The sequence below is a fragment of the Bradysia coprophila genome, unplaced genomic scaffold (genome assembly GCF_014529535.1).
Source record: "Bradysia coprophila strain Holo2 unplaced genomic scaffold, BU_Bcop_v1 contig_232, whole genome shotgun sequence".
NCBI classification, from domain to species: domain Eukaryota; kingdom Metazoa; phylum Arthropoda; class Insecta; order Diptera; family Sciaridae; genus Bradysia; species Bradysia coprophila.
The window spans coordinates 22739229-22749695 of NW_023503493.1; the positions used below are offsets into that span (position 1 = coordinate 22739229).

General features: G+C 34.5%; 1 protein-coding gene across 6 annotated transcripts; it reads right to left on the bottom strand.

The window, feature by feature from the left end:
* Positions 1 to 1346: 1346 nt before the first annotated feature.
* Positions 1347 to 10091, bottom strand: LOC119076373 (protein mothers against dpp). Of its 6 annotated transcripts, none has more exons than XM_037183089.1 (5): positions 9951 to 10074; positions 9815 to 9886; positions 8245 to 8319; positions 2938 to 3224; positions 1347 to 2871 (listed from the first exon to the last, which is right to left on the bottom strand). In XM_037183089.1, the coding sequence occupies exons 4-5, from the start codon at positions 3202 to 3204 to the stop codon at positions 1795 to 1797; spliced, it is 1344 nt and encodes a 447-aa protein (XP_037038984.1). In that variant the 5' UTR covers positions 3205 to 3224; positions 8245 to 8319; positions 9815 to 9886; positions 9951 to 10074; the 3' UTR covers positions 1347 to 1794. The 6 variants fall into 6 exon arrangements, with proteins under 6 accessions (XP_037038984.1, XP_037038978.1, XP_037038982.1 ...); XM_037183083.1 differs by having other exon boundaries at positions 9777 to 9886; XM_037183087.1 differs by lacking the exon at positions 9815 to 9886 and having other exon boundaries at positions 9951 to 10086.
* Between the last annotated feature and the right edge of the window lie 376 nt (positions 10092 to 10467).

A 10467-nucleotide genomic window follows, 5' to 3' on the forward strand; every position in this document is an offset into this window, starting at 1 on the left:
TAACAACTAAAAATCTGAACTCAAATAATTTTAATTTTCTTTTTAATTAGCACTTTAGTGAAATTTTATTTTATAGTAAAAATCTTTGTCACTCCCTAGGGTCGAAATCGGCTTATTACAACACTGGGGATGAAAAGTAAATTGACGTAAAGCTCAAAAGCAAGGAGAATCCATTACATAACTCAGGATTAAATTAAAAAGTCTTGTGTTTATTGATCCGAGGCGAAGCCAAGAACTCAACTTTCCATCTTTTTATCCTTTGTTATATAAATAAATTATTCCCCTTCAAAATCAAGGCATTTAATTTTTTTTTATTAGAAGCAACAATCAATATTTGAATAATAATTTCGAAAAACATATTTATTTGGCCAAAGATTTGCGCTTTTATAACTGTCAAACTGTCAAAAATATTGAAAGTTATCATCAGTTCGGTAAAATGTAGAACTGTTGCAATTATTTCAACCTTTCACGCACAACAGAAGGTAAGCTATAGCATCAAATACACAAGTAAGCTTTATAAAATAGTATAAACAGAAAAATTCACTCAATTGTAAATATAATTCCTTTCTTGTTGCCATTGAACCGAATGACAATTTTGAAACTCCTATTTTTCGTCATCACAATCGGAAATCAAAATTTCGTTTCGATCTAATTTTGTGAAAGATTAATAAGAAACGTGACAAAACGTAAAAGTTTAAATATCGAATTGGTATAACCACTTATCTAGACGTATACAGGGAAACTGAAGATGCTAATCGAACGCAACAGACTCTATCCTTACAGCCATACTAAATTGACTGTAAAAATCGTAAGGAAAAACGTTCGTCAAAGCGAAACCTTGCAATCAAATCTTTTGAAGTCTGAGCAAATTTTATGGAAATTTCAATGAAAATTCTCAGTTGGTACAGTTACAGTGGATTTGTCCTTTGTTCGAAACAACGCCTCATAAACGGGACTTAATTGGTCGGTCTTTGTATCTCGAGATTTTTTTCGAATGAAAATTTACTGAAAGTAACTGCAATAAAATGGCAGCAATTCGCAGCAAATAGATCAAGGAATTAATGGGAATGGACGAATGACATTTAAACTTTCACAAAAAACGACTAAACTGTCAGCGTTGTTCTATAAAAATATCTTTTCTACATCTTAAAAATTACAATTTTCTTTTCCATTAAACTTATTTGCCGTGTGACTCATGGCACACATCTCTTTTTCTCACAATTTAAATAAACTAAAATTAGTTAATCATCATACAGTAAAACGTTTTAGCTACTTAAAAATTGCCTAAAATATAAATGAACAAAAATTGATTTCAAAAAAACGAATTTAAGTAGAGATCAAAACTAAGATAAACAATAATCAGTGCTCCGTCGAAATCGTTCAACAAACTAACTTTTATATCTGACGTTAAATTGTCGTTTTAGCTGGTTGGTTTGGCAGCATGATCATTTTAAAATATCTAAACAAACAAAAAAGAAACCATTTAACCATGTGCTGCGATGGTAATTCGTTTTACGTCTAATCAACTGAAATTTGATCTAAGAATTTTTTTAAATTTATTTTTAGCACAACTTTTTAAAATACGAAAAAAAAGTTTCACGTTACACATGTCCCACCTTACGAACGAATATCAAACTTAAAATTTAATTTGTTCACTAAAATGTTAAATGGCCAATACAACAAATGTCTGCATATAAAATCAATGATCCCATTCTATCAAAAATATACGAATCGAACGTAGGGTCACTTTTCTTTTCTCTAATCTTCAATGACTTTATTTTTCAACCGGTAAACTTACGACACCGAACTAATGGCATTCCGTGGCGATCCCATTTGTGTCAGAACTTTGTCCAACCACTGCAATGGTCCGCCCAAATGTATTTCGATCCAGCACGGTGTGGACGTTACATCTTGACGATGGTATTCGGCGCCCCAGCCTTTGACGAAACTCATTCGTATCGTACACATTTTCGTCAGTTCATAAACCGATTCAAAGCCATGGTTCACCGATTCGGACAGCAGTTGAGCAAATTCTTGATTGTTGAATATACGCAATGAGCATGTGGGTGGTATTTTGCATACCGTGCTTAGATGAAAGCCATGATGATGATTACAGTTACGGCTCTGCACAAACAATGCCGAATCGGATTTATTTTCGGCGTAAACTTCACCGCCAACATAAACCAAATGCACACCTTTTCCAATGTGTCGACGCGTCTGTTCAATGGTACTGTTTCGGTTCACATTGCTCAACTGGCCGAGACAGAAACGGCCGGCATTGTTGCGAGGATTTGTAAATCCGTCGACTGTGACCTCGCTCGTATTGCACTGGAATATTTCGCCGACACGACAGTTCAGTTCGTAATATGCAATTGTGGCCCAATTTGAGAGTTCCTGATAGCAAACCGGTGCGGCCTCCGTCATTTGTGTATCCAAACCGCTGTCCAACTGATTGTTCGAATTCACATCTTCGGCTGGACTGTATGCGGGTGGTGGGGATTCGGGCATTGAATATGGACTGACTGGATTTGAGTTGACTGAACCAGGACTCGGCACGGATGAGATCATACTGTTCGGGCTCATGTTGCCGTGATATCCAACTGACGAATAATTTATCATTGCCGGTTGCTGTTGATACTGGAGCATTGAGTGGCCGGGTGCGAATTCAGAATGTCGTGGTACAAGCACTGGTGGTAGAACTGGACTTTCGACTCTTTTGTAATGGTATGGATTGATACAAACTTCTTTGTGTTTGGCAACGAACGGAAATTGGCAAGTTTCCAGTGCTTTCAATTCGTGGTGACTTTGAAGATCAGGCCATCGCCATACTCTACAGTATATAACATGGGGTAGTCCTTTGCGATGTGAAACCTTGAGCGAATAGAAAGAAAAAATTAGGACAAAGTAAAATTAACGCAGAAATGCCGTTCAATTTACTTGTAAACGTCCGTCCAAGGATCGGGGAATGGTCACACATTTTGACGGTTGACCTGGACAAGACAAGGCCTTTTCTAGCTCTTCGATGGCACCCTTACGTTTCTTCAACTTTTTAACCAAACTGTCAACTGCTTTCTCAGCCCATTTCTCCTCTTCGTCTCCTTGTTTCCAACCCAGCAGCTTTTTCACAGCCGGACTCGTAAACGAAAACAAGCTATTCAGGCTGGACATTGCGCTGGTAGATGATTCTATATCATCGGAGTCCATGGTGGATAATTGATTGTACTCTGAAAGATAATTGAGGAATGTTAAGTAAAGGAAAAAAACAAAGAAACGTACAACTGAATGTTAGTACAGCATTTGGACGACCTGGTGGTTGGTGCGGTCATGTTGTGTGTGACGATGTGAAAATTGGGACCGAGTCAGAAATTATGTTTTCGCTTCAGAATGGACTGGCTTCTAAATTTTATTTACCTGACGGAGCCCACCTCTTTCAGATCAAATTGGCAGAACCTCCGGTTTAGCAAACTAACACTTAATGAGAACTTCATTGAAAAGTAGTTTGACTAAAACGCAACTTTAGTGAAAATACACCGTAACCTAAAATATTTAACTCAGGAGAAGATGTGCCTTAAAAACCTTTTCGTTCAACTGAAACAACACCTTTCCCATTCCGTTTACATTCGATCTATTTTTACTCGCAGACATGATAACCCGACGGTATTAATAGACATACCAGAAATTAATTTAATTTCCACTGATTATGGGTAGGACATCATAAAAACCACTGAATCAAAAGTCACTTAATGGTGACTAATTGTTAACATTTTTATTAAAAGAGATAAAACGAATACTTGAACAATGATTTACAACTTTCAATGTACGTAATCTTCAAACACCACATACGACGGGATATACTATGTTGTATATTTGGGTTGTCGTTTCAAACGCTTGAAAATTCACTATCGACGTGAATTGTGTGCTGTATATAATGGGAATTAAAATGAATTTAATATGACTATCGCTTTTTAATGTACGTGATTAAAGTGAACATTTCCAAGCAATGTAATTGTAATTAAAGTGTCAAAAGCGACAAAATATTCAATATTTCAAAAAAACGTTTATTTCAACGATTCGGTGATAAGATATTTGAGCGTTTCTATTAGCTGCTAACCTGTCACAGTAAACAGTAACAGTTTGAACTTCACATTAAAATTATAATTACTGCAGTAATGATTGCGGATCGGGTTCTTACACAAATATTTATGGAATCGACTCTTATCAACTCTTTCTAGTCAGCAAATATGTCCCACAACATTATCATTGAATGAACCGGTTACTTCATTTGCTTAATTTTTTTGTTAAATCTAATACTTCGTTTGTTGTGCAGTCAAGTATACTGGGTGACTCGTTTGAATCTGGACTAACTGCTAGAAATAATCTAATCACTTATTCCTGTCGTCATTGCCAAATGATTACCCGTTTCAAATGTCCTTTTTCCCTACAATCACTTAGGACAGTCACATAAAATCTATTTGAAAACAAGAAGAAAATATTTACCGGCACTGAAATGATTCATTTTCTTCTTCCTTCAAATCCAATTCCGTATTGGTATAAATGTTAAATTTAATTTCTTTTTTCTTTTATCAAAACCAGTGTCGAGAAGTCAAATGTAATTTATATCGTCTGAACGAGAAAGAACTAAATCACAGCGCGCATACTAAATAAAAATCGCACAGAGAAAAACAAAATAAAAAAAATTGAAGAAAAACAGTAACACAGTTAAATGCGCAAGGCCAATGTAAATTGGTTTGGCGCTGTATGTAGAATAAATACAACCACTTGATGCCGCGGAGACGAACAGGCTTAGACTGAATCTCGTTTGAGAGCTATGTGATTAAAATGTGAAGGAAAAGAAGAAGAAAAAATAAAGCACGAAAACAAGAAGGAAAAAAAGAAACTAAATCAAAACAGGCCGTACACAACATATAAATGATTACGTTTTTACACATGAGCTGCGCATATGCAATTCTTAAGTATGTAGCTCACAAGTCACAACAATAATGGATAGTAGTAAGGTTTTTCTTTGCGTAAAGGTTAGTGTTTTGTGTGTGCTTTCGTTACACGAAAATTATGAGAAGACGTAGCATTTCGGTCCCATTTTGAGGTGGGAAAATGGTATCTTGTTGACCCTCCCTTCCCGATTGGGGTTTTAAATTTGACAGTCTACTTCTCAACACAAGGGTGTTAAACTAAACAGGTAATTTAGACTTATCTATCGACTTGTGAGTGAATTAAAGGTGAAGACAAGAAACAGAAGATCAATTAAGATATGGAACGTGCGTAAGTTTCTTTTCTTCTCAGTGTTGAACGAAATGACTCTCAATTAGCTTGCACATCTTGACGATCCATTTCAGTTCGCCTTCGTCAAAAGAAACCCAATTTTTCTAGCCCACATTTTCGTAAACTTTCCAAAAGATTTCACTCTGACAGGAACAGTTCCTATTCATCGATTCGACATTAATACAAATGAGAAATGTCATTCAACTTTTGCTACAAAATGCTGAACGTAGGATGGAAAACAAATGTAAATTATACTTAGAAGCTACACAATTTATCACTACAGCAAAAGTTGTAATTTGTTCGATATATGTATGTATGGATGTAGCGCGTCCATAGTATAATTTTGTAATCAACGCCATAAATTTTAACATTGACACATTGGGAAGGATTGAGATCAAACTCGAGATCATGTTGTAGATAATAAAAGTCTAGCATTGGGCTCGGTAGTGTTTATCAATAGACAATCTGCATGAGTTTTTGAAACTATTTTATTCTGATAGTTTAGGTCTCAAAACCCATAGATACGAAGTTTTATAGCTCAATGATGTTAATTAATATTTTTAATTAGCTGTTAAAGTTTTCGCGAGTCACTGACGTCATCATTTTCGCAAAGTTGTAGTTGGATTTGTTTGAAAGTGTTAGTGGACACATGAATAAGTTATAGTCGGGTATCTCAAACGGTACATATTTTCATATGACTTTATTTCTTAGTCACATCTGCCTTTTTGATATACAATGTTTCACTATGAAATATCAAATATTAACAATATTAAGTAAAACATCAAAAAAATGTAAATTTATAACTCAAATTTCCCTTTTTTTTAATCAAAAAAATATTCGACCTGTAACACTTGACTAAAATGAAATATGTAAAAATCAGTACCACCAACGTAACACAAAAAAACGAAAACTTAAACAAAATGTCACCGAAATACTGTTTTGTGCTTTCATGCAGATATAATTCAAATAAAAATCCAGATAAACTTTTTTTTAACGTGCCGAGAAATGTATCTACAAGAACAAATTGGTGTATTTCAGTTCGATCAACACGAAAAGATTATTAAATCTTTTTGTCCCTTACAGATCGATGAAGACCTCGAGGATAATCCAGATCCATCATCGAAATCCAAACTCAAAAATGGTGTCATTCCGTGCTTAAAACGTCTGGACAATCTTTCACCCAACATTGTTTCATTCACGTCGTTCGTTTCAAAAAGCAGTGGATCGATTCATTCTAAAAGTCCGGAAGGTGTGATTTTTGCATTTTCCAGCCTTGAGTTTCCAATCTTGTGTTCACTGAGTTTGCTTTTGCTATGAAATCCATAAACATTTCAAAATCTACTTCTGGTAAATTGTTGCACGTTGCTCATTTTTAAAAACGATTACACAACCGGCATTAAGTAATTTTACACATTTACTTGACATTCGTTTGTTTACTTTTTGATTTTTAAAGTTGGTAGACTGATAAACTAAGAAACAATGACGTCATTGATGATTTACTGATGTGTTAGTGGATATATTACAAATAAATGCTCGTTAGAGTATGACGTCACACTTTACTCCTTTAGTAATCTTTTTAATTAATTTAAAAAAAATTGAAGCAATATTTTGATTATGCGTAATGGTGAATGTTATTTATTTCTATGTTAGTTTTCGTCTAAAAATGGTTTGAAGTGATTCTATAAATATGCAGATTGTCTATTCAGGTCCGTGGCATTATTTAGATTACAATTTGATCCCTCTTCACATAAAGTTATACTGGGCGTGTGTAGGTGACAATGTGACATGGAAATGGGCATGAAATTTATCCGAACAATCTGGACAGCATTCAATTATATACGATTCGTATAAGTACATGTTGGATACTGCGAAACAAAAATATAGAGAGTGAATTATTGTTATATACGATATACGATGAATTAAGACGAGATATTGTAAGTATGGTCTTTTTTGCATATTGTTTGTTATACGGTGCAATTCAATGCATAATGAAGATTGATGTTGTTTATGGTTTCTTTTTTCGTTGTTTGGTTAGTCGACCGAACAGAAAAGTTTTATTGGTTTTCGAGTTGAACCTTACGAAACCTTTTGGGAAGTGCAATTCCGATGCAGTCAGAAAACTAAAATGGAATATGGTATGTGTAGGAGTTTGATTTAGATTCGCTGTAAACAACAGATGTGAAACGTACGTACAATTCGAATTTAAGTCGGGGTTACACAATGCATACTTTGTACAACTCAGCATTAAAATGTGCAAAATCGTTACACTTAAAAAAACACTGTGCACTCGATGTCATAAATAACTAATAAGGAAAATCTCAACCAAAGATTCGTAGAAATGTTTGGCAAATGCCGAATTCTACTAAATCTCATAATTACGAAGTGGATTCAAATGTCAGAATCTGGAACAATGTCATTTTTGCCAATCTCTACGAAATATTTATTCAATTGCATGAAGAGAAACGGCGTCATCCCAAATTAGTGGAGAGCGAGATTGTGAATCTTTTTGAAAGAACCTTTTACAAGTGCTCAGACCAGACCAGAAATATGTCAATCTTAACAACGGTTCGGCCTACAATCGCCTTATTTCTTTTCCGAATTAAAAAAAAAAGTTTTGGGCCACGATGATCTATGAAATCCAGAAAACAGACACCATTTACTGTAAACTAAAAAAAGACAAAGGGACGAACAGCATGAAATATTTTAATTTAACATTGAACAAAACATAATGACGATAACGTTCGTAGAACGTTGTCAGCCCCTAACCAAGACAATGCATTTTGAAGATCGTTAAAAATCATGTTCCTGTGTATAAGAAAGAGATGTGGAAAAAGACAAACAAAATGATCTTGATCTGTGGCAATTATGTGCACCGTATGAAGTCTGAATTTTTGTTGTCTTCTTTGTTTAACGTTGGAAGGTAAGTAACATCCTTGTACACCACACGTAATATGCATAACTTACCATTATTGTATTGAATGGTATTTCGAAAACGAGTCGAACCAACCTGTTGTGTGTTTGTATTAAAATTGAAATATCCTGCAGAAGTAAAATTGGAAAAATGTATAATTATATCGGTGACTCAGGGATGAGATAAAAAAAATGGTCGCAACAACAGTCATAATCGAAAAGACACAATGTTAGGAACGAAAAATTCTTTTTTATATGAAAATAGGCGTTAGAGTAAACATTTAAACATTGAAATGAGATAACATTGTGTTAATCAAACAAAAATGTTCGGTGGTGTACCTATTCCACCAACGGTTGAATAAAACTAACTGATAGATCCCAAATATTCACAGTCTAATACTGACGAATGTAACGCGTACAGTTTTATGCTTATCTCAACGAAAGGGTTTTTGCCTGTGATAAATGGTACACTGGATGAAATGTCGGCATTCACGGGTTGTTTACAAAAAAAAAGTTAATAAAACCATCAAGCTTAATGAATTTGTTAAGTTTATGAATCGTATCCCTCAATTTTCCAATAGTTTAGGGTACTTTTCCTCCAAAGACACCTACAAAATACAATTAATGAGAAACACTTTTACAAACAAGTATGGTCTAAATTCTGCACAAAGGTAAAATGGAATTAAAAATGGCAAAATGTGCTAGGAATGCAGTGAGATCAGGTCCAGGTGCCAATACAGAAAATGGTGATAGAAGTTGTTCAATGTAGATATACGTATGGTGTGTCAAAACTATTATTCGATCATTCGATGGGTAAACTACGTAAGCAAATGCTGGGACAGGTGCTATTCGATATTTGTGGCAAATAGAAGAAAAGAAAATAGTACGGAAATAGTGAGCCAATAGAAGTAAATAGTGCGCCAAAAGATGTGTCAACAGACGTCAATGGAAGTAGATGGGACAGAGTTTGCTTGCGTAGTTTCCCTCGCTATCCTTAAAGTAACTAAAATAAATATTAGAAATCGAAATTGTCTCAGCAGCAATTCGTAGATGTCTTATGGGTAATCCAATTTAAACCAAATTAATTATAGGGCGATGTGTTTGCCTCTTCTTTCAAATGGATCCCGTGGTCAGTTTTAGTATCCACAAAATTATAATTTTTCAACACAAACACATCAATTTTCATCGACCATTTTCCGATGTACACTTGCGAAAACATGCAATAATATTCATCTCCCCCAAGTGGTAAGACCAACGTATTATACATACTAAAAACACTCGCAAAGAACCTCACCCCGATACTCAATCTATATAAACACTGAACAAAATTCAATTTTAGAATGCGTAAAAATGGTTTAAATTGACGTATTTTTTGAACACACTTTTAGTAATGGTCAGTGTTTCCTTTAGTATCGATTGAACTACGAATTTTGCTCATATTTACATCGAGCTGTCAATTCAAAGTCGAAATGAATCATAAAAATTCGCAGAAGCGCATTATTTCTTTGGACAACACGAAAATTGGTTAATCATCACAAGCAAAATATTGACAATCTCATGAACAACGAATATTTAAATTGACTAACTTTTCATTTTCTTATTATTAAACACCAAAAATAGTCACTTCCTTGATCAACTTTTTTTTTGTAATAAAAATGCAGGCGTCTATACTCGTCTGTAGTCGTCGTCGTAATGTCTGTTACCAAATTTACACGTCTAAATTTATTTTGAACTACTCAAAAACGGATCACCGTACTTACTTCTTGTGTCAATAATCCGATTGGCGCTTCTTTTTACGATTTTTATTGGTTTTGACGGCTTTAATTGTGATTTTTTGTCACAAATTGTTGTTTATCAAAAGGCGAACAAAAGGCAATAATGGTCGATGGAAAAACCGAATGGACTGAATGGTATAGTGTTGGTATAGTACCAAATTTTAGAAATTTTTGTTTTCTTAGGTTGCTTTTTCTTGTATGAACTGTTTGTCATCAGTTATGGAAGAGCACACTCATATTGGTAGGCGAAGAGATTACCAATGCACTGGCGACACCTGTACAGTGATCTCCACAATCTTTCTTAGTCACATTATTTGAAAATATGTGTATTAGATTCTTGTATCAACGGGCAGCTGGAATTGACTTATTTGGAGGAAGATTTTTTACCATGTATTTCGACATTATATATATATAGCTAAGTCGGTGGTCTAAACGAACAAATCAAATCAAATGCGATAAATGAATTTACTAGACTCATATAATGCCGTCTAACGTGTGTTCA